Source organism: Phoca vitulina, unplaced genomic scaffold (genome assembly GCF_004348235.1).
Source record: "Phoca vitulina isolate PV1807 unplaced genomic scaffold, GSC_HSeal_1.0 scaffold96, whole genome shotgun sequence".
Lineage (NCBI taxonomy): Eukaryota > Metazoa > Chordata > Mammalia > Carnivora > Phocidae > Phoca > Phoca vitulina.
Genome location: NW_022589799.1, coordinates 1223381 through 1248410, shown reverse-complemented (window position 1 = coordinate 1248410; position 25030 = coordinate 1223381). Strand labels below are relative to the sequence as shown.

Sequence of the window (25030 nt, the reverse complement as noted above, 5' to 3'; positions counted from 1 at the left end):
TTATTTTTTAATTTTTTTTAAGATTTTACTTATTTGAGACAGAGCGAGAGTGAGAGCAAGAAAGAGAGAGAGAAAGAGCACAAGCCAGGGGGAGAAGCAGAGGGAAAGGGAGAAGCAGACTTCCCGCTGAGCAGGGAGGTCAACCCAGGGCTCGATCACAGGACCGCAAGATCATGACCTGAGCCAAAGGCAGAGCTTAACCGAGTGAGCCACCCAGGTGCCCCCCATTCATTCCTGCAAAATAATATTCACCTTAATTATATTTTAACAGTTGGCTCTTATAAAATATTACATACCTTTAAAGTTATAAAGTGTAATGATAAAACAAACACTCTTGAATCCACTGCCCAGTGTAGGACTAGACCATTATAAAAACTAGCAATGTGCTCCTCCTCTGTCTCAACCCATGGCCTCCCTCTCACATATAAAAAAATGTTCCTTAAAAATCAAGAGTCAAGGAAATGCTTTCTATGTAGAGTGAGCAAGGGAAACGAGAGAAACAGGTAAATTATAAAAGCCAAACCAATACCCCCCAAAAACCAGTTTTTTACAATATAATTATTGGAGGAGGTGGCTATTTGTAACCAGGAGCCAGACAAGCTTTAAAACTGGTTTAAAAGGAGGGAGCAGGAAAAGACAACTTTTTCACTTTCTCAAGTACAAAATACACTAAGTGAAACAATACTGAATTGCTTAAAAGTTATTCTTTCTTGCTATGTTATTAATGTAATAAGTAGACAATACACCAATACAACTAAGCTGAAGACTTACAGGAAAACTGGGCTGGAAGACGGAACTTTTTTTTTAAAGATTTATTTATCTGCGAGAAAGAGAGACAGAGAAAGCATGACGGCAGGGGGAGGGGCAGAGAGTCTCCAGCAGACTCTGAGCTGAGTGTGGAGCTCAACATGGGGCTCAATCCCACAACCCCGAGACCACAACCTGAGCTGAAACCAAGAGTCGGACACTTAACTGACTGTGCCACCCATGCACCCCGAAGATGGAACATTTTTAATTCTCTCTATTCTGAAGTCCCATCCCTAAACCTAGATTAACATTTCAAGAATATAAGATAAAGGGGCGCCTAGGTGGCTCAACTGGTTAAGTGTCTGCCTTCGGCTCAGGTCATGATCCCGGGGTCCTGGGATCGAGTCTCACGTTGGGCTCCCTGCTTGGCAGGGAGCCTGCTTCTCCCTCTCCTCCCTGCTCGTGCTCTCTCTCACTATCTCTGTCTCTCTCTCAAATAAATAATAAATAAAATCTAAAAAAAAAAAAAAAAAGAATATAAGATAAAAAAAGTTATAGAGGGCGCCTGGGTGGCTCAGTTGGTTAAGCGTCTGCCTTTGGCTCAGGTCATGATCCCGGAGTCCTGGGATCAAGTCCCACATTGGGCTCCATGCTCAGCGGGGAGCCTGCTTCTCCCTCTGCCTGCCGCTCCCCCTGCTTGTGCTCTGTCAAAAAAAAAAAAAAAAAGTTATAGAGTTGTCTATATTATGCAAAAAGGAGGTGGCTAGGCAAATTGTACCTATTAATGCATGCTTATCTATGCATGAAAATTTTTGGAAGAATACACATGACACATATAACTCTGGTTACCTGTCTATACCCAATTTTTTTTCCCCACTAGCATGGGTTAACATTTTAATTTGAATACTAAAAGTACCTGAAATAAAATCAAATTATATATATATAAATTTTAAAACTTTGTACACAGCCCTAGGTGGGCTCAGAAATCAATGGTCCATCCAAGGAGTCAAGAAGACTAGGTCATGTCAGTGTGTCATGACATGCTCCTCAGAAGCCTTGGAACACCCTAGGATCAAAGAAAAATTTAGCCACATGGTTGCTAATAGCATTTTGACAGATTATTTTTAAAAACAAATACACAGGGGCGCCTGGGTGGCTCAGCTGGTTAAGCATCTGACTTCAGCTCAGGTCATGATCTCAGGGTCCTTGGATCAAGTCCCACATCAGGCTCCCTGCTCACCAGGGAATCTGCTTGTCCCTCTCCTTCTCCCTTTGCCCTTCCCCCCTGCTCGTGCTCTCTCTCTCTCAAATAAAAAAAAAAAGAAAGAAATACAGGAAAGCAGTATAACACAGTAGAAAGGATACAAACTTTGAAATCTAGACAATTCAAATCCAGTTTAGTCACTTACCAACTATTTGACCTTAAACACATTATTTAGACTCTCTAGTACTTGGTTTCCATGTCTGTAAAATGAGAGAATCCTATGGATAGTGGTTCCTCATCTTTCTATATACATAAGGGTCCCTATTTATAAGTTTAAAAAAATTCTAAGGATGTTTCATGTGATAAAAATCAGTAACAAAAGCTGAAAAAAATGCCTACAGAAATGAGATTTAAGTTCAATAGTACCTAAAGTTGGCAACAATATGGGGAAAGAGCTACTGGGGGACACTTATTCAGAACAATCTATTAGTACAATTTGACACTATCCAGTTTTAAATGCCTGGCCCAAACAATCTCACTTTCTACTGAAGATATGCTTACACAGTGGGCACAGATATAATGCCTGAGAATGTTCACCAAGCATTGTTTGTAATCACAAAAAAATAGGGACTATAATAAATATCTAACAATAGAGGAGTAAATGGTAATAAACAAAAATAAGACCACTATATGCACTTCTATGGAAATATAAACTGATAACAACATTTTCAGATGGCCAATCCAGCAAAAATATCCGATTCTAAAAACTGTGATGACCTTTGATCCAACAATCTGAAATTTATAAATACATTCTCAGGGGCGCCTGGGTGGCTCAGTTGGTTAAGCATCTGCCTTCGGCTCAGGTCGTGATCCCAGGGTCCTGGGATCGAGCCTGACATCAGGCTCCCTGCTTAGCGGGGAGCCTGCTTCAACCTCTCCCACTCCCCCTGCTTATATTCCCTCTCTCGCTGTGTCTCTCTCTGTCCAATAAATAAATAAAATCTTTAAGAAAATAAAAAAATAAGTAAATACATTCTCAGAACTAAGGATGTGAGAAAAGATACAGAGATGTTCACAACAGCTCTTTAAAGTAGCAGTACAGGCCTTTACTACTATTGTTAATTAACAGCTAACCAAATGACAGGAAATACAGTTGACCCTTGAACAACTCAGGTTTGAACTGCACAGGTCCACTTGTACATGGATTTTTTTTTTCAATAAATATAGTACAGTACGGTGTTATTTCTCTTTTTCATAATTTTTTGAATAATGTTTTCTTTTCTCTAGCTTACTTTATTGTAAGAATATAGTATACATACTACATCCAAAATATGTGTTAATCAACTGTTATCAACAGAAGGCTATCTATAGATAAGTTTTTGGGGTTATACGCAGATTTTCAACTGTGCAGCCAGCTGGCACCCCTGAGCCCCATGTTGTTCAAGGGTCAACTATACAGTTATTCATCAACAATGTTACAGACATACATTTGTTAAAATGAGAACATACTCATTACATATTAAGGGGAAAAGGAGGCAGAGTGGGTAGAGTGTATGATCCATTTTTATAAAAAGTGAATCATTACATATAGCATTGAAAGTACGTATATGTACAAAATAAAAGTTACAAATAGTTATCTCCAGGTAGTGAGATTACAGTTAAAAATTTTTCCCCTCCCTTTTATTTTTTTTCAGTTTACTTTTTCTACAATACACATTATTCTTATATTAATAAAGCTATTTTATTTTAAGAAAAATAATTAAAAGTCCTCTGCAGCAACACAATGATTCTACAAAGTGCTTATTCTACTTATGAATCTTAGGACATAACTTGCCAATAACTCATCTTTAGAGTGTAAAAATAGTCATCAGAAATGACATAGAAACCAATACTATATAGCTTCTCTGGTCAGTAATACACTAAAGACACTATTCTTTCACCATTTCCTTCAAGTAGACAACAACCCTATCCTATTTTTCATACCCAGGAACCAATAACCAAATGGATCTGCCAGAAAAAATCCAAAACAAAGCTGCCCTGGGAGAATTCTTAACAAACTAGTAGGGCTCTTCTACTTAAAAAAAAAAAAAAAAAAAATCAAACAAAACAAAACCCAGATCTCTTTAATTGTTAGGACTTTTGGGTTTACATTTTCTCTCCTAGAAATTATCAGCAGCAAGAATCAGGTGCCCTCGGACTTGAAACACCAGCATCAATTCAGCACTAACTCAGAAGGAACAGCACCACTCCTGAATCACTTCCACATCACTGAATCATTACTAAATTCACTCCAACTAGTTGAGCCACATCAGTACCTAAAACTAAATGGGTGCGTCTGTTCCTAAGACCTCTTTAATTCTCTCACCCTCTGGCCCAGGAAGAATTTCCCGATAATCCCACTTACCATTGTTGTTGGCAATTAGTGTGACAAGAGTCTTCTTTGTACTGTCGCTGTTCTGTGCCCCGCTGCTACTAACGGTGGTGGATGTAGAGAGGTGCCCAGCAACAGAAGCATGGGCAGCGATGGGCACTGGAGCCGAGACTGGCTGCTGGCTCACAGAAACTGTGGGGAAGGGGAGGCACAGTCACTTGGAGACAGGGACAGATGACACTAAAGGATACTGTTCTAATCCCTTTTCATCTTGTTGTGGCTCTCTATAACCAAAAACTTTCCTGCTTTCTTTGCAAATACAACTGTGCATCTGGTTTCTCTTCCTACTTGTCCCTCACTCCACCAATTAGACACAATGCCTTCTTCATCTCACATTGCCTGGTTAAATTAATTTAGATCACAAGCTCACTGAACCAGTATTTTAAGGTTTTGCTTATATAGCACAAGCAAACCTCTAAGACTCAAAGTTTTATTACCACCACTATTGGTATTCATAACCATGCAGACATAGGAAGACCTCCACAAGATCCTGAACTGTGTCCTGTTTCAGCCTAAACCAATGCCATCTTCAGGTCTCAAGGCAGGGAAGATAAAAATAGAGCAACGGATACAATTTAGGGGGCAAAAGAACTATCACCCACTTTCTGAATTCAGGGCAATCTAGAATTTGACCCTGCAGCATCACCTTTTTGAAAGAGCAGCTAACAAGCCTAAGTTTGTAAACTTTCCATGAAGGCAGACACAAAGCAAATTCTGCTCAGCTCACAAAGGAAACAAAGGTCAAGTAAAACAAAGAAGAAAAAAATGACTATGGGATCCTGTTTTTGACTGGGTATATAAATAAACACTGACACACACCACTACTTTGCATTCTTGTTCATTCGTTATTGGTAAGAGGATTGCTAAATATTTGATAGTTAATTCAACTCTCAACGTTTCTAGCTTTATGTATGAAGAAACTGAGGCATTTTTATACACTACAGCATGGGAAAAAAAGCACCAGTGCCACAATGAGGCATCCCTGGATTCTTAAAAGTCCTCCTCTGCCTCACACTTTCTTAACAAAAATGCCACCCAATTGAATCAATTTAAATAATCTAAAATCAAGAGGTTTTGTTACCTGTAGGAGTTTTATCCACTGAATTATAATCTTCAACGACAGAATCCTCAATGACATCACTGATTTTCTGCCATGGCTCCAGCTCCTCCTCCTCACATTCCATAAAGAGGTCGGTGTCCGCCATGCTACAAGAAAAAAAGACAAAATAAGATACCTCAGAATGAAAGAAATAATTTTATACAAAATATGGAATCAGATTCTTTAATCTATCAGTAACCCAACCCCTTGTGCTCCCTCTACTATTTCCCCTAACATCCCCCAAAATTGTAACTTTTATTCTTGAAAAAAAATTATGAAAAAGCCCACAGCAAATTATTCAATAAATAGGAGTATAAAATTTAATTTGTAATATCTAGGACTGTGATTAGGGTGAGGCAAATCATGCAAGTGCAGGGTCTTCAATTAAAATGTATATTTTGGGGGCTCCTGGCTGGCCCAGTCAGTGGAACGTGTGACTCTTGATCTTGGGGTTTTGAGTTTGAGCCCCCCGTTGGGTGTAGAGATGACTTAAAAAGAAAATGCTTAGGGACATTTGGGTGGCTCAGTCGGTTAAGCATCTGCCTTTGGCTTAGGTCATAATCCCAGGAACCAGGAACCTGGGATCAAGTCCTGCAATGTCCCACATTGGGCTCCTTGCTCAATGGGGAACCTGCTTCTCCCTCTGCCTGCCACTCCCCCTGCTTGTGCTACATGCTTGTGTGCGCGTGTGCTGACAAATAAATAAAATCTTAAAAAAAAAAAAAAAATCTTCAATCTTCACAATAAAGTAAAATAAGTAAATAAATAAATAAAATTAAATAAAAAAGAACCTCACAGTCTAGTCCCAGTTTACAAACTTAGGCTTGTTAGCTGTTCTTTCAAAACGGTGATACTGCAGGGTCAATTCTAGATTGCTCTGAATTCAGAAAGTGGGTGATAGTTCTTTTCCCCCCTAAATTGTTTCCTTGTACTTCACCATGATTTTGGAGTCAGCCTTTAATTTGAAAACACTTGCCTAACTTATATGCTTCTTATAAACATAAAGCCTACACCTTTACAATGCAGACAGAGATACTGCCTGCTATTCTGCCTCCCCAGTATTAGTTGACTAAAGGTCAATTTCTTTGTCTTGGAATTGTAGAAGCATTACTGCTCAATGTTCAAACAAAGCCTTTAATGCAAATGTTCTATCAGTGCCCTTAGTATTTCAGCATTTTTTTTTTTTACCAAACCCCTAAGCCAAAAACAAAACAACAAACCTCAAACTAAATAAATAGTCTAAGCTGGATCCAACTTGACGGATTTGTTTTGAAGATGCCCAACAGATGGCGTTGTTCCCTTGAAAATTTAAAATATCTAGGCAATCTCCCAGGTGAGTTAGCTGTAGCCAAGTGCCCACAGTTTCAATGGGTAAAGTGCCTACCTTGATTCTATCTGGTCTCTAATATTCTAATTATTTGTCTTCCCAGACCAAAATCACAAAGGGGAGAAGATATGTACAAGGAAAGAAAAATATATAAGGTATCAACTTAAATTTTCTTAGTTACACGTTTAAGTTATATATATATAAAAGACGAAGCTAGCCAGAAACTGAATTTAAAAAGAAGCCAAATCAGGGGCACCTGGGTGGCTCAGTCAGTTAAGTGGCTGCCTTTGGCTCAGGTCATGATCTCAGGGTCCTAGGATGGAGCCTCGCATCGGGCTCCTTACTCAGCGGGGAGCCTGCTTCTCCCTCTCCCTCTGCCTGTCTGCCGCGCCCCCTGTTTGTGCTCTCTCTGTCAAATAAATAAAATCTAAAAAAAAAATTAAAAAAAAAAGAAGCCAAATCCATATCATAGGCATTCCTTGAGCAAAGATTGCACAACACAAATTTCTGTATTATCCAGTCTAGTTTCACTGAAAAAGATAACATTCTAAACAACTTTTTTTACTTTTATTTTTTAAAGATTTTATTTGAGAGAGCAAAGCGAGTGAGAGAGAGCGAGCACAAGCACACGAGGCGGGGGGGGGGGGGGCGGTACGAAGCAGAGGGAGAGGGAGAAGCAGGATCCCTGCTGAGCAGAGAGCCCCCGACAGGGCTCAATCCCAGGACCCTGGGATCATGGCCTGTGCCGAAGGCAGACACTTAACCAACTGAGCCACCCAGGTGCCCCAACAACTTTCTTTTTTTTAACTATTTAATTTTATACCAGTTCTTTGCTGTATAACTTTCTCAGGCCCAAAGCCAACAAATAATTAATGCATAAATATCAAACACCCAGCAGAAGGAATATTAACTGTGGATGATAACCTCTACAGATGGTTCTCAAGCACCTTCTTTCAACCCAGACAAGGTGCAAGCAAACTCCCCATGCATATGCTGAGCAATGTGTAGAAAACTTTCCTTCAGAGTAAGTAGAGCTATCTGAATGCAAATTGTGGTTTTCAATGTCATGCCTATGGATATTTTAACAGCATATCCAAAAGGCTGGTCTTTTGGGCGCCTGGGTGGCTCAGATGGTTAAGCATCTGCCTTCGGCTCAGGTCCTGATCCCAGGGTCCTGGGATCGAGCCCCACATCAGGCTCTTGGTTCAGCGGGAAGCCTGCTTCTCCCTCTCCCTCTGCCTCTCCCCCTGCTCATGCTCTCTCTCTCTCTGTACCTCTGTCTCAAATTAATAAAATCTTAAAAAAGAAAAAAAAAGGCTGGTCTTTTACCTCAGCTATTCATGATATTTTTAAAAACTTGAGTGCATGTTTTATTTTGTGAAGCAATGAAGTGTAATAAGAATAATCAAAAGTTTCTTCCACTTCATCACAAAGTCAAGCTATACTAAGTCCTCCCATGAAAAAGATACTCTAAGAAACAGACTGGGAAGAGTAAATCTGAAAAGATGGCTAAGAAAGATGTTTGTCGCCTAACTACTTTTTATCAACTGAGTGAGAAAAAGAACTCCCCAGGTATATGCTCTGCCAAGACAACCAATATAAATTAAAAGATTCAAAACAGGGGCGCCTGGGTGGCTCGGTCGGTTAAGCGTCTGCCTTCGGCTCAGGTCATGATCCCAGAGTCCTGGGATCAAGTCCCGCATCCCGGGTTCCCTGCTCAGTGGAAAGCCTGCTTCTGCTTCTCCCTCTCCCACTCCCCCTGCTTGTGTTCCCTCTCTCTCTGTGTCTCTGTCAAATAAATAAATAAATAATCTAACAAAAGATTCAAAACAGGCAGAAAATTCAACTCAGAAAATAGTTTCCAAGTTCTCTACAGCAAACAAGACAGAATTAACCAATAAGGCTTATCAACCCAGAAAAAAAGAAAAAAAAGAAAAACAAAAACAATCTGCTAACTGAGCATATTTCACACACTTATATCCAACATCTCTGAAAGACACTGAAACCAAGTTTTTTCAAACACTCCTCAGTTATGACCTAGACTCTTATCTCTGAGCATGATCATTCTTTTTAGCATCTATATAGTTCAGGGTCAAAAAACAACTTTGTTGAAAAGATGGGCCATACCAGGGATGCCTGAGTGGCTCAGTCATTAAGCGTCTGCCTTCGGCTCAGGTCCTGATCCCAGGGTCCTGGGATCGAGTCCCACATCGGACTCCTTGCTCAGTGAGGAGCCTGCTTCTCCCTCTCCCTCTGCTGCTCCCCCTGCTGTGCTCTCTCTCTGACAAATAAATAAAAATCTTTAAAAAAGAAAGAAGAAAAGATGGGCCAGGGGCACCTGGGTGGCGCAGTCGGTTAAGCATCTGCCTTCGGCTCAGGTCATGATCCCAGGGTCCTGGGATCGAGCCCCGCATCGGGCTCCCTGCTTGGCGGGAAGCCTGCTTCTCCCTCTCCCACTCCACCTGCTTGTGTTCCCTTTCTCGCTGTGTCTCTCTCTGTCAAATAAATAAATAAAATCTTTAAAAAAAAAAAAAAAAAAAAGAAAAGATGGGCCATACCACAATAGAGATAACCACCTAAATTAAATACTTCACAAACTTGAAAAATGAAAAATGCAAATTTAGTACCCTTCCTGTGGTTTTCCAGTTATCAAAAAGAAATCTTCATTAATATGATGAAATGCTGTATTTAATATCTCTACCGAGATGCTCACGAAAGAAACACCATCATTCTGTGTCTTTCAAAAGTGATCCATGGCATATAGTCAACTTTCAACTATTTTTTTTTGAAGATTTTATTTATTTATTTGACAGAGAGAGAGCTAGCAAGAGCAGGAACAAAAGGAGGGGGAGAGGGAGAAGGAGGCTTCCCGCCAAGGAGGGAGCCCGATGTGGGGCTCGATCCCAAGACTCTGGGACCACGACCCGAGCTGAAGGCAGACACTTAACGACTGAGCCATCCAGGCACCCCAACTTTCAACTATTTTTGATCGAAGTAGGCAGGAATTACTCAATATGCAGTACTACAATGTACGGATCTTCCCAAACTATCATTCTACTAATGTTTAACCTCTTTGCACACCAAACCTTTAACTTAATTTCTCACAAGGAGAAAAAAAACCTGGGTTTTTTCCCCCTCTCTTCTCTATTGTTTTGCTAGAGGTGTATTCAAGCTTAGTACTTCTCACATTAACAAAGAAGTTGAAATTCAATTCTTACTCAATTTAGGGGCATTTTCATTCTGAGTAACTGCCAGGTAAAAAAGTGAATTTCGGAAAATAAAGGCTAGCACATAGGGCCTCATCAAGAGGAAAACTTGGGATGGGCAACAAATTTGAGAATCATACTACAACCAAGTTAAGTGGGAAACTTTCATCATGTTACAATTATGAGTCTCTGAATCAAGACCGTTGTGATTTTTTTTTTTAAAGATTTTATTTATTTTTTGACAGAGACAGCGAGAGAGGGAACACAAGCAGGGGGAGTGGGAGAGGAAGAAGCAGGTTTCCCGCTAACAGGGCGCCAGACGTGGGGCTCGATCCCAGGACTCTGGGATCATGACCTGAGCCGAAGGCAGACGCTTAATGACTGAGCCACCCAGGCGCCCCAGACTGTTGTGATTCTTTTCAGCTATTTTAAAAATGAGATATAGGGGCACCTGGGTGGCTCAGCTGGTTAAATGGCTGCCTTCAGCTCAGGTCATGATCCGGGGGTCCTGGGATAGAGTCCCACATCAGGCTCGTTGCTCAGCGGGGAGTCTGCCTCTCCCCCTGCACGTGCCCACTCTCTCTCTCTTCTCGCTGTCTCAAATAAAATCTTTATTTAAAAAAATGATAAAAACTCTAATTAAATACAAAAGTAGAGATGTAGCCAATCATCCAGATTCAAAAATTATCAACCCAGGGGCGCCTGGGTGGCTCAGTTGTTAAGCGTCTGCCTTCGGGTCATGATCCCGGGGTCCTGGGATCGAGTCCCGCATCGGGCTCCCTGCTCGGCAGGAAGCCCGCTTCTCCCTCTCCCACTCCCCCTGCTTGTGTTCCTGCTCTCGCTGTCTCTCTCTGTCAAGTGAATAAATAAAATCTAAAAAAAAAAAAATTATCAACCCAAAATTGTCCTTGTTTTATCTATGCCTCCTTTCCTTCGTATTATTTTGAAGCTAATCCCTATTATAAGTATTTCGGTATGTAGCTCTAAAAGATGAAGACTTAAAAGATCATATAACAAAACAAAAAAGTACCATTAAATGCCTAAAAATTGATAGTCCCTTAATATGAACATTCAATTCAAATTCTCTCAAATACCATAATTTTTAAAGTTTGTTTGAATTAGAATCCAAATAAAGTACAAATATATCATGATTATTTGATAAGTTTCTTATATCTTTTAATTTATAGGTCTTCCTTTATCTTTTTTTTTCCTTCCTTGCGATTTACTTGTTGAAGAACCAGCTCACCTCTTACAATTTCTACAACCTGGATATTGTTGATCCCATACCCATAGCACTTACATGCCTCTGTCCCCTGGATATCCTGAAATTGACAGTTGGATCTAGTGGCATGATTAAATACAAGTTGAGGGCACCTGGGTGGCTCAGTTGGTTAAGCGACTGCCTTCGGCTCAGGTCATGATCCTGGAGTCCCGGGATTGAGTCCCGCATCGGGCTGCCTGCTCAGCAGGGAGTCTGCTTCTCCCTCTGACCCTCCCCCCTCTCATGCTCTCTCTCTCATTCTCTCTCTCAAATAAATAAAATCTTTAAATAAATAAATAAATAAATAAATACAGGTTGAATGTTTTTCCCCCAAGATTACTCATAAGGATGAGGTTTTCTTCCATCAGGAGGCATGTTCAATGCTGGATCTAATCACTCTAAATCATTCTTTCTTCATTTATTAACTGGAACAAAAAGCAGGGGTGCCTGGGTGGCTCAGTCGGTTAAGTGTCTGACTCTCGATTTCAGCTCAGGTCATGATCACAGGATTGTGAGATCCAGTCCCACGTTGGCTCTGCACTCAGCAGGGAGTCTGCTTGAGATTCTCTATCGATCTGCCTCTGTCACCCTCCACCCCCGCACTCTCTAAAAATAAAATAAATAAATCTTAAAACCAAACCCAAAACAAAACAAAAAAACCAAAACGCAGGGGTACCTGGCTGGCTCAGTCAGTGGAGCATGCCCCACGATGGACAGAGATTACTTTTAAAAAAATTAAACAAAAAGGCAAAACATATTACTTGGTTACCCAGTGGTGGGTATTCCATCTTGATTTCTTCTATCTTGCCTGCTTCTTTTTACCAGTTTTCAAGGTAATTCAATAGCATTTCACCAAAGTGACCAATAAGCTTGTTGTTAAACTATCATTATGATATATTTTATTTTAAGAAAGGGAGTGGGAGGGGCAGAGAGAGAGGGGGAGAGAGAATTTTAAGCAGGTTTCAATCTCACAACCCCAAGATCATGACCTGAGCCAAAATCAAGAGTCCAACACTTAACCAACTGAGCCACCCAGGCGCCCTTATGATATCATGTTTTAAACGTAATTTATGTGTTTTGATCCATTGCAGTTATTTTTACTGATACTCAAAAATGTCCTATTTTGGCCAGTGGAACTTCTTCAGTTGGCTCCTGAGTCCTTCTGACAGAACCCTCAGTAGTGTCTGATAAAACCCTTGCAGTGATAGTGATAGACAAGATGTTCTAGGTTCATCTCATACATTTCCTGCCCCAGGTCAGAATCAGCCATTCCTCTAAAGAGCTCTGATTCCTTCTGGTGGGGAATGATATTCCAAGACCAGTCTATATGCCAGGGACCTTTCAGCTCATTTTAAATATAAAATTATCTCCCTATCAACCACCAATTATTAGTCAGCTATCTTCAATTTTACTCCTATAGCATGTGGCAGAAAAATTCCACATCTGCAAAGAATATGTCTTAGAAACTTAAAACAAAATTCTATTTTCTCCTGAAATTCTTTCTTGAGATTTCTCAGTCTTGTAACATATTTATTGAACAAAAAATTCTCATTACTTCCACTCTTCTCCTATTCCAAACTCCTTTTCCTTCCCTTAAGAAGCCTGGATCATTTTCCTGATTGGGAGAATTTACATATACAGTTGACCCTTGAACAACATGGGTTTGAACTGTGCAGGTCCACTAATAACAGATTTGTTTCAATAAATATACTGGAAATGTTTGGAGATTTGTGACAATTTGAAAAAAACTTGAAGAACCTAGAAATATAGAAAAAATTAAGAAAAAGTTAGCTATGCCATGAATACATAAAAAACATGTAGATACTAGTTTATTTTAGCATTTACTACCATAAAATAGAAACAAATCTATTATAAAAAGTCAAATTTATCAAAACTTACACACAGACTGTACGTGGTGCCATTTGCAGTTGAGAGAATGTAAACAAAGATGCGGTATGAAATAACTGCATAAAATTAACTGTAGTACACACTGTACTACTGCAATTAATTTTGTAGTGACCTCCTATTGCTATTGCAATGAGCTCGAGTGTTCTCTTAAAACACCACTTGAGCAGCCCTTCTCGCCAGTAAATTGTGTATCACAGTAAAAAGTGATCTCTCCGACGCCTGGGTGGCTCAGTCGGTTAAGCGTCTGCCTTTGGCTCAGGTCATTATCCCAGGGTCCTGGGATCAAGTCCCACATCCGGCTCCCTGCTTGGCAGGGAGTCTGCTTCTCCGTCTACCCCTCCCCACTGCTTGTGCTCTCTCTCTCTCATATAAATAAATAAAATCTTTAACAAAAATAAAAAATAAAAAAATAAGAAGTTATCTCTCCTAGTTCTTACTATTAGCAGTTAAATTTTGGGGAAGTCAAAAGTTATATGGAGATTTCTGATTGGGGGGGCAGGTTGTTGATATCCCTAACATTCCCCCCAACACGATGTTCAAGGGTCAACTGTAGTTAAAAAATTTTAAGGATGGGGCACCTGGGTGGAGCAGTCGGTTAAGCATCAGACTCTTGGTTTCGAGTCAGGTTGTGATCTCAGGGTTGTGGGATTGGGCCCCAAGTCGGGCTATGTGTTCGATGTGGAGTCTGCTTGGGATTCTCTCTCCCTTTCCTTCTGCCCCTCCTGCTCATCTCTCTCTCAAATAAATAAATAACATCTTAAATAAAAAAAAAATTAAAAAAAAAAATGTAAGGACAAAGGTTAACAAAGAGGATACATTTAATCAAGCTCTTTAGCAAGTCACTATGTTTTGAAAGACAGTCTTTTCTTGAATTCCAAGATAAAGATAGATCACCTCACAGATATCAAACAAATATCAATCTCAACTATTCCTAACAGAAATTATCTATAGCATATAAGCTTATATAGCCAATAAGTTTCCTTTCCAAGGAAATGGGGGGGGAGGGGTGTTAGATAAAGCAAAAAGCCTGTATCTTTAACTTATAAATGAAGAGCTCATTTCTCCCCTCCATAAAATTTCCAATAGAGCTAAAAAATTTCATCATACCCCACTGTTCTCCAACACATACCAGGCACAGCGGAAGCTATGCAGCCTATCTGCAGAAGAAATTTGGGTTCAATAGCCGTATATGGGTTACATAAAGGGAAAGCAAATCAGAGGACATTACTAAGGAATCTTCACACATGCCAGTGGATTTTATCCAACTCAGTGATACTCAAAAATGGGAATTTGCCCCTGAAAAGACATTTGGCAATGTCTGGAGAAATTTTTGGTAGTCATAACTATAGGTGGGATTGGGGAGTGCTACTGGCATTTATCTAATGGGTAGTGGCCAGGGGTGCTATTAAACATCCCATGATGTACAGATTATCTAGGGACTTACCTACTCTAAAACGTCAATAGTGCCAAGATTGAGAAACCTTGATCAAACTGAATCCATGCTCTGAAGGGGGAAAATTTCAAAATAATCATCCCACATCCTATGCATAAAGAACTACCATTTCATTTTTTTTTTTTTAAGATTTTATTTATTTATTTGAGAGAGAGAGAATGAGAGCGAGCGAGCACATGAGAGGGGGGGAGGGTCAGAGGGAGAAGCAGACTCCCCGCCGAGCAGGGAGCCCGATGTGGGACTCGATCCTGGGACTCCAGGATCATGACCTGAGCCGAAGGCAGTCGCTTAACCAACTGAGCCACCCAGGTGCCCAAGAACTACCATTTCTTTTTACAGTATCTATCTTCTCAAAAACAGAGAAAATGAGAATACGTTTCCAATGAATTGTTCAGATGGTTACATCTCACAAAGTAAAAACATTTAATTTTTATAAAGCTCATATGCATCTGGTTTGTTTCACCTTATAATCATCTACCTGTGAAACTTGATTTTCTCTTCGTATTCATCTGACAACTTCTGTGCCATTCTTCTTTTTGCCCAAGTACCTAATTTCTCCTCATAAAACAGGAGCATCATGATGTCAATCTTCTAAGATTATGCTTATTATCAGTAATGCTTATAACTGTCAGTATGTTATTAGTATTGACTAGTGAATAATTTTTGTGAAAATAATTTCCCAAAATCATTTAATCTAATCTCCATTTCTAAAATGTCTGGGTTTTTAAAAAAGATCTATTTATTTATTTGAGGGGGGAGAGAGGGAGAGGAAGAGAGAGAGAATATCTCAACCAGACTCCTCGCTTAGCATGGAGCCCCATGTGGGGCTTGATCCCAGGACCCCGAGATCATGACCTGAGCCAAAACCAAGACTTGGACGCTCAACTGACTGAGCCACCCAGGTGCCCTAAAATTTCTGGTTTTGACCCCTTTACAATTCCTCTATGGGTTGCTTCTGCTAAATATATCAACGCTTCTTGCCTGTCCAACTTCCAAATCATTTTCTCAGAGGACAGTGAACCAAAATGACATGAAGCAAACCTATTTCTGCGTTTTCTCAAAGTCTTATTGTTATGTTTCAAGTTACAGAGGTAGCTCTGTATCTCAAAAACCAAAGGTTATGACAGTACTTAAGTTTAAATAGAAAAACGTCGGGGCGGCTGGGTGGCTCAGTCGTTAAGCGTCTGCCTTCGGCTCAGGTCATGATCCCAAGGTCCTGGGATCAAGCCCCGCATCGGGCTCCCTGCTCTGCCAGGAGCCTGCTTCTCCCTCTCCCACTCCGCCTGCTTGTGTTCCCTCTCTAGCTATCTCTCTCTCTGTCAAATAAATAAAATAAAATCTTTTAAAAAAATAAATAGAAAAATGTCAGCCAATAATCCAAACTCTGCCTGTCACCAACTGGTGTGTGACTTGTTCTTTTGTAAACAACAAACAAGCCACCAAAGATAATGTTTAACCTTAATCAAATCAAGCATTTAAATTTAACTTGCAGTTTGTAGGAAACAGCAAAATAGGAATAAGTAGCACCGTAAGAAAATAATGACGTAAACCCAGAAGGTGGGACATTCTCTAAAGAAATAATCAGACAGGGGCGCCTGGGTGGCTCAGATCATGATCCCAGGGTCCTGGGATCGAGTCCCGCACTGGGCTCCCTGCTGGGCGGGGAGCCTGCTTCTCCCTCTGCCTCTGCCTCTCTCTCTCTCTCTCTGACTCTCATGAATAAATAAATAAAACATTAAAAAAAAAAAAGAAATCATCAGACAAATGCAGAATATAGAGCATTCTACAAAACTAGTAACAAGTTCTCTTTAAAAATGTGACACACACACACACATACACACACACACAGTGAGACCGAACTAAATTAAAAGAAACTAAAGAGCCATTACAAATTCAAGATGTGAACCTTTATTGGATTTTGGTTCATATAAAAGCTATAAATGACATTCTGGGAACAACTGGAACATTTAAATATATAGATTAGATACTAGATGACACCTGGGAATTACTTTTTATTATTTTAATTTTTAAATTTATTTATTTTTTTAAAAGATTTTATTTATTTATTTGACAGAGAGATAGAGAGCACAAGTAGGCAGAGGGAGAGGGAGAAGCAGGCTCTCCGCTGAGCAGAGAGCCGGACGTGGGGCTCGATCCCAGGACCCCAGGATCATGACCTGAGCCGAAGGCAGCCGCTTAACCGACTGAGCCACCCAGGCGCCCCAAATTTTTTTATTTTTTAAATCTAAATTCCAGTATAGTTAACATACCCTGTTGGTTTCAGGTGTACAACATAGTGATTCAATAATCCTATACGTTACCCAGTGCTCATCAAGATAAGCGTATTTGTAATTCCCTTCACTTATTTCACCCATTCCCCCCACGACCACCTAGGAATAACTTTCTAAATTTCCTTAGAAAGAACAGTTACATTAGACTTATGCGGGAGGGTATATTTATTCTTAGCAAATGCATGAAATATTTAGTGGAAGTGTCATGACTGACTTTCAGGTGGTTTAGGAAACATGCATATTTTGGTATTTTTTTATAGACCTTAGTACGTTTAAAAAACGTCATGTCTAGGTAATGGGTCCACTGCCGGTACTCCTTGTATTGTATTCTTTCACTTTTACATGCATGAACTTTTCTTTTTTTTTAAGATTTTATTTATTTGAGAGAGAGAAGGCACAAGCAGTGGGGAGCGGGAGAGGGAGAAGGAGAAGCAGGCTCTCTGCTGAGCAGGGAGCCCGATGCGGGGCTCGACCGCAGCTGTGATCATGACCTGAGCTGAAGGCAGATGCTTAACTGACTGAGCCACCAGGTGCCCCTATGCATGAAATTTTCGTAATAAAAGGTTGGGGAGATCAGATGAATAAAGTCTGAGGATCTAATGTAAAACACGGTGACTATAACTGGTAACACTATCATATAATTAAAATTTGCTGAAAGTAGAACTTAAATGTTCTCACACACACAAAAAATGTGAGGTGATGAATGTGTTCATTAATTAGATGGAGGGAATCCTTTCACAATGTACATTAAATCACCATAATGTACACTTTAAATATCTTATATTTTGTCAATTATATCTCAATAAAGCTGAAATTTATTTATTTTTTTTAAAGATTTTATTTATTTATTTGAGAGAGAGAGAAATGAGAGAGAGCACATGAGAGGGGGAGGGTCAGAGGGAGAAGCAGACCCCCTGACGAGCAGGAAGCCCGATGCAGGACTCATCCAGGGACTCCAGGATCATGACCTGAGCCGAAGGCAGTCGCTTAACCAACTGAGCCACCCAGGCGCCCAATAAAGTTGAAATTTAAAAAAAAGAAAAAAGTTGGGGATAAAAACTACCTATTCACATTTTGGTTGTGATATTTTTATGCTACCATATTCTGCCATTATCTTTTGCCATTTACTAAAACTGGTAACCTTGTTGACTGAATTTTCTGTTAATGTATTCTTATTTCTAGGAGCAATTTTCACATAGATTGTATATACACGCTTTTTTTTTTTTTTTTAAGATATTTATTTATTTATTTATTTGACAGAGAGAAACACGGCGAGAGAGGGAACACAAGCAGGGGGACTGGGAGAGGGAGAAGCAGGCTTCCCGGTGAGCAGGGAGCCCGATGCAGGGCTCAATCCCAGGACCCTGGGATCATGACCTGAACTGAAGGCAGACGCTTAACGACTGAGCCACCCAGGCGCCCCAGTATATACATGCTTCTTAAAATGTACATGTTAATTAATGTTAGAAAGAAAACATGAATCTAAGGTGGATTTTGCAGGGCTACCAAGGAGGTACTCTAGGAGGAGATGAACTTTGCCATCTTCCATTAATCCAACCCCTTATTTGACATCTTGGTAACCTATCTGGTTTCTGTATTTTATAACAGTAATTATACTGACAACATAATTTTTGTGCACTCAGTAGGCTTTACTCAACACTGCAGCTCACACAGGACTATTAGCAATTCCCAGAGCCTTTTAAGTCTCTGGCATTCATCTATCCATCCACAATATGGGTATACCAAATACATCTTTCTAGAGAGAAGTGAATTAATTATACCTTACTTGTTGGTAAATATGGTAGTCTATACTCAGGTCCTAGCTAATCAGTAAAAGTCTACATAATGGAAAAGCAAGATAGAAAAAATCTTTACAAACAACCTGTTATTTAAAAGCAAGAAAAAGAATCCAGCAGATACACCCATCAGTCTACTTTTGCGGTACTTAATGCACAGCAAAATTTACCTACCCTCATCTCAAATAATATTAAGAAAACATGTTTTCTATCAAAACTCTCCAGACAGATTTGGCTCTTGAAGATTTGAATTCCTTTAATTTGTCTGGTTCTTTCATAGATGTAAATACCAGGAATGAAGAATTCAGAATTTAACATTTTCAATTCACTGCTAGTATATACCTACCCATAAATTAAGATAAAAAGAACATGTGGAACAGGAAAAATGTTTTAAAAAACAAAACATTTAAGAATACACTCTTATTCCAAGGTGAGAACTAAACAATCCTCGAAACAACTGGCATTTGTTTTCAAGTTAACTCAATTTTTGGCTTTAAAAAAGATTAATTTTAGAAAACCTATAGGACTAAAAACCTATAGGACATGGCTATGAAACTAATTATTGTTAAATCTGTAAGGAGCTTTTATTTATCCAGTCTTTTGCATGACCTATTTTATCCCTTACAGAATCTAATAGTTGTCAAATCTCACATACAATATTCACAATGTTATTTAATAGTGTTAATAATCTAATACTCCCAAACACAAAATATTTTCAATTTATCAGACAGCAAATCTATCAAGAAGCACCCGGATATAAGTCATGTGCTCTTTACTAAAACAACAACTAAAGTAAGCAGTAAATTCCCTATTTTTAAAGGATTAAATATTCAGGAGTCCCTTTCCCACGAAAAGCTTTTCCTCACTGACAGTTGTTATGATATTTCTACTCCCTTGATTTCATTTAACTCTGCTAAATACCAGTAATGTTAGCTTATTTCCCTTTTCTCCTCCCGAGTTACATGTAAAAATATGTTTCTGTGGATATGGCTTTAATATCACAAACCAGAATGCCAAAGAATCTATCAAAATCTTAACATATTGATATGACAAAGGCACCAACCAGCTCTAGGGTTTGTAATTTAAATCAGAAATCTCCACCCTCAACAAAAAGACATATATGTAGAATAAAGACTGAAACATTACCTGGAATGTATTTTACTTTACAGTGATATTGCCAGACGTTATTATGTAATTTACACTCATCTCAATGAATTTTCACAATTGTATGTACTAAGTACTACATTTTACAGATGAGGTTTTTTGTTTTTTTTTTTTTTAAAGATTTTATTTATTTGACAGAGAGAGCACAAGCAGAGGGAGAGAGAGGGAGAAGCAGGTTCCCCGCTGAGCAAGGAGCCCGATGTGGGACTCGATCCCAGGACCCTGGGATCATGACCTGGGCCGAAGGCAGCCGCTTAACCGACTGAGCCACCCAGGTGCCCCCAGATGAGGTTTTAAAAGGAGGTTTAGAGAGATTAAGTACCTTGCCCAAGGTTACAGTTACTAGATAACTGTAATCCAGGCCAGGATTCAAATCAACCTTTTTCTCTAGAATTCTTCCTCAAGCCACTGCCTCTTCCTTTATTAACTCCAACTAATATTTGTAAATTCTTCAGTTCCTAAATGGTGGAGGCAGATCTGGATGATCTCAGAAGCAGAAGCATAGGATACACTGAGTCATTCCCAAGTTTTTTGCTCTTGAGACCTCCTTACAGTCTTAAAATTATTGAGGACCTTAAAGAGTTTTTATTTATGTGGATTACACCTTTTGATATTTACCATACATACCAGACATTAAAACAAAAAAAGTTAAGTACTTATCAATACAATTAACAACAAACCATCAGGTTAACATAAGATTTTCAATTAAAAGTTACTATTTTCGGGGTGCCTGGGTGGCTCAGTCGTTAAGTGTCAGCCTTCGGCTCAGGTCATGATCCCAGAGTTCTGGGATCGAGCCCCGCATCCGGCTCCCTGCTCGGCAGGGAGTCTGCTTCTCCCTCTCCCTGCCACTCTGCCTGCTTGTGCTCTCTATCTCTCTGTCAAATAAATAAATAAAATCTTAAAAAAAAAAAAAGTTACTATTTTCCCCAAAATAATCAGAGAGTAACATTGTTTTACATTTTTATCAATCTTTAAGGTCTAGCTTAATAGAAGGCAGTGGGATTCTCATAGCTGCTTAATGCATTCCGCCTGTTGCTGTATGCTGCTTTGGTTAAGTATATAGACTATCTGGCCTCACAGATAGCAGGAAAAGGGAAAAATATTCTAAAAACCTCTTCAGGTAGCTGCCTATACTGACACAATACTAAAACCCAACAAATGGTAGTTTCTTAAAGAATACTTGCATCTTGGAATCTGAATCCCTATCAATGAACTTTTCCTACTTCGTTACATTAAAATCCACTGGTGTAGGAACACCTGGGTGGCTCAGTCGGTTAAGCATCTGCCTTCGGCTCAGGTAGTGATCCCAGAGTCCTGGGATCGAGTCCCCGCATCGAGTCCCCTCATGCGCTCCTTGCTCATTGGGGAGCCTGCCTCTCCCTCTGCCTGCCACTCCCCCTGCTTGTGCTAGCACTCTCCCCCTCTCTCTCTGACAAATAAATAAAATCCTTTTTTTTTTTAAAGATTTTATTTATTTGACAGAGACACAGCGAGAGAAAGAACACAAGCAAGGGGAGTGGGAGAGGGAGAAGCAGACTTCCCGCTGAGCAGGGAGCCCCATGCAGGGCTCGATCCCGGGACCCTGGGATCATGACCTGAGCCGGAAAGCAAATGCTTAACTACTGAGCCACCCAGGCGCCCCAATAAATAAAATCTTTAAAAAATAAAATAAAATAAAATCCACTGGTGTACCTTGCATTCTGAAAGGATCATTAACATGATGATTTTGAAACATCATGTATTGGTCACTTCGAAAATACAGACTGAGATGCCCATCCTCCAAATGTTGACATATTTCATTATAAATACAATATAAAAAAGATTTAAAAATCACAGTCATTAACACTGATGTTTTGAGAAAAGGCTTAATAGGACTGCGAAGCTGTCAAACCTGAGATGTCAACTTTTAACAAATTCTAATTTTCACTCAAATTTTTATCATTAGTAACAAACACTATCAATTGCTTTCCTCAAAATGACAGGCTCACCTCACTGTCAAGAAAATATGTGCCAAACATTAAAGTGTGAAAAACTGTAGTTTGTCAGTCGTTCTTCCAAGTAAAAATGCTGTTCCATGAAACAAGCAGCTCATGGGGCGCCTGGGTGGCTCAGTCGGTATGTGACTGCCTTCAGCTCAGGTCATGATCCCAAGGTCCTAGGATTGAGCCTCTCACATCGGGCTCCCGGCTAAGTGGAGAGCCTGCTCCTCCCTCTCCCCCTCCCCCCTGCTTGTGTTCCCTCTCTCACTGTGTCTCTGTCAAATAAATAAAATCTAAAAAAAAAAAAAAAAAAAGAAACAAGCAGCTCATAACTCAATCTCACAAGTGCTTTTCATTATAAGAAGGATCATACCTCCTTAGGCAGCAAAAGCGCTTTATGCATCCTTCCCATTTGGTCAGATTCTTAAAAATTAAAAAACAAAACAACAGACAAAAAAAACCCATCTACTCAAGGGTTGAGCTTTAGTAAAAATCATTTTTACTGCTTCAACAAGGACATTCTCACATGGTGTTTCAGGCAACTGCCTTGCTTTGTGCTAAGGCACCACCAGTATTATTACCCAGCTTTGCTTTTGGACCATTGATGCAAATATCACTGGAAAAAAGATAAATAGCATCTTAACATTTTCTATTTTGAAAACAGTTATGACCTCTCAGCTCCCCTGAAAGGGCTGAAGGATCCCCAGAGGTCAGCGGGCCACATTTTAAGAACTGCTTTCAGGGGCGCCTGGGTCGCTCAGTTAAGCGTCTGCCTTCAGCTGAGGTCATGATCCCAGGGCCCTGGGATCGAACCCCAGCTTCCTGCTCAGTGCAGAGCCTGCTTCTCCCTCCCCGTCTGCCCCTCCACCCCCTGATCGTGCTCTCTCTCGCTCACTCTCTCAAATAAATAAAATCTTAAAAAAGAAAAAAAAAAAAAGAACTGCTTTCCTAGATTATACCACTGGTTCAAGGTGGGGGTGGAAACGAACAAGATCCTGTTCATCCCAAGAGTCTCCATTCTGTTAGTTCGTTTAGTTTGAGATACACCACCAACAGGACTGTTACAACCCTAAGAAGGGGACGGAAATCAAGGACATAAATTGCCATTTAATTGTTTTAAGATGATATATTGAGCACTTTTACACTAAACCAGTTAATTCTCAATGTGGTTACCTCAGCCGGACTGCAGGTTAACAATGTCGAGAAGATGGCACTCCCTATCCCACCCAAAGAGACTTGGGGATGAGGGCCCCAAAACAGCTCTTTCCGCAATCTCCAAGGTACTTTTTATGTATCCCGAAGTTACAGACTGTGCGAACTAGTTTGAATTCACAGTCCAACTTCCAGTCCCAGTCCCAGTTTCCAGTTCCAGGGTCTGGAAATTCAACGTCGTTCATCAGGAAGCAGCCCTCCCCGCCCCCGCCATTTCCCCTCCCTCTAGATGGGAAAATCTTCTTTGAAAGTAAAACTCCGTTTCTCTGGGAGTGTAGAAGGCTAGGCTACAATCTCCAACAGGAAAGCAGTTGTTCTGAGGTGGTACAACTGTTTCCCAATTTCCGTCTGGAAAACGAGATTGGGCTAATTAACTTCCAAGACTCTCCTCAGCTCTACCTTTTTCTGAGCTGAGAACGTCCAAGAAAAGTGAGCAGAGATATGTCCAGTCATTAACAGTCTGGGGGAATCCCGCGTCTGACGGGAGAGGAAATCAGGGCAACTCGCAGAAAGGAGGAAAAGCAGGTGGATCAACGACATCACTCCTTTCCAGTAGGTGCCGAGAATCTAGAAAAAATAGTCCCTAGGATAAACATGGCGCCCACCGCGGCAGGATATAATCATCAGAAAATAAAGGTTTTCCGCCCCATCCCATCTTATAAATCACGGCGCCAACCCAAAGAAATTTTAGGGCCAAGGGAGGAGACTTTGTAAACTAACTGCAGTGCACTAAGGCTTAGGATGTACTATCGGACCAAGCACAGATTACATAACACAACGGAGCGGCACAGCAATCACTCATTTTCCTCATCGCGCGCAAAAAGAGCGCCCCACTCCTTCGCCGGCGGGGGCGCGGCGGGAGAACCGAGCGCTACCCCCCCGGGACGTCACCTCGGCGCGGCCTCACCCCCTCGCCCGCCCCTCCCGCCGCGCCCCGCCGTCTCACAGCCGCCCGCGCCCCCGCCCCCTTCCCCGCGGGCCGCCGCCCGCGCCCGCGCCCGCGCCCGCCCACTCCTCCGAGACGCCTCGCGCCGGGCGTGCGTGTGGACGTCGGGTGTATGCGGGGCCGTGGGGCGCGAGTGCGCGCGCGCGCGCCGCGGCGGACGCCGGGGGGCGGGGGCGGCCGGCAGGCAAGCAGGGGCCACCCGGCCCGGCTCGCTGCGCGGCTCCCGCGGCTCCCGGGGCGCACGCACTCACACTCGCGCTCGCGCACCGCACCCCACTCCCGCCGCCGCCGCGAGCCTCGCCGCCACTCGCGGGGGACGGGGGCGCGCGCCACCGGGCCCCCGCCCCCACCCCTCGCGCACCCGCCCCATCCCCCTCTCATTGTCTCGCCTCGGAGCGCCTCGCCGAGCGAAAAGATAACGGAACCCCCGGGAGAAGGGGGTGGGGAGAGAGAAGGCTCGCCCGCTCCCTCACTCACCTCCCGTGGTCGTCGCCGCCGGTAGTCTGACCCGAGGAAGGCGCCGTCGCCTTAAAGGGACCTTGCACCCGGCGCCGGGAGAAGGGGGTGGGAGCAGGGGAGGGGACGGGGGCTTGGGGGAGACGGCTGAGAGGGAACCGTTGAGAGCTCGTCTCCCCGAGGGTAAAAGGAAACCTCCCTCGGGTTCGAGTGATTTGGGGTGGATTTTTTTCCCGAGGGGGGCGGGGGGGCCCCGAGGGAGGGGGGTGGGGGGGCCAAGGAATGCGGCTCCGTGTACGGGAGCTGGCGCGGGGGAGAGAGACGCCGACTCCCCCCACCGACCCTCTCGCCCCGCGGAGGGATACGTCTCGTCACTTCCGCCCTCCCCCTCTCGTGGCCTTTCAATTGGTTGGAGCGTGTGGCACGTCATGGGCTCATCCTAACCCCTGCCCGGGCTTCTTTTCTAGTCAAGTTTGTCTGGGCCTGCAAATAAATAAATAAATAAAAACATTTTTTTTTTAAATGAAATAAAGAATAATTAGTTTCA

The 25030-nt window shown here is 41.6% G+C and overlaps 1 protein-coding gene across 4 annotated transcripts in view; it reads right to left on the bottom strand.

Moving 5' to 3' along the window:
• The window catches only part of POGZ (pogo transposable element derived with ZNF domain), a 51947-nt gene extending 27270 nt beyond the window's left edge, over positions 1 to 24677 (bottom strand). For 2 of the 4 annotated variants that reach the window (XM_032397029.1, XM_032397030.1), the window contains exons 1-3: positions 24505 to 24677; positions 5464 to 5588; positions 4356 to 4514 (exon numbers count right to left, since the gene is read on the bottom strand). In XM_032397029.1, coding sequence (XP_032252920.1) covers positions 4356 to 4514; positions 5464 to 5587 — 283 coding nt within the window. In that variant the 5' untranslated portion in view covers position 5588; positions 24505 to 24677. The remainder of the gene's footprint in view (positions 1 to 4355; positions 4515 to 5463; positions 5589 to 24504) is intronic. The other 2 variants (XM_032397031.1, XM_032397032.1) reach the window with 1 other exon arrangement.
• Positions 24678 to 25030: the final 353 nt, after the last annotated feature.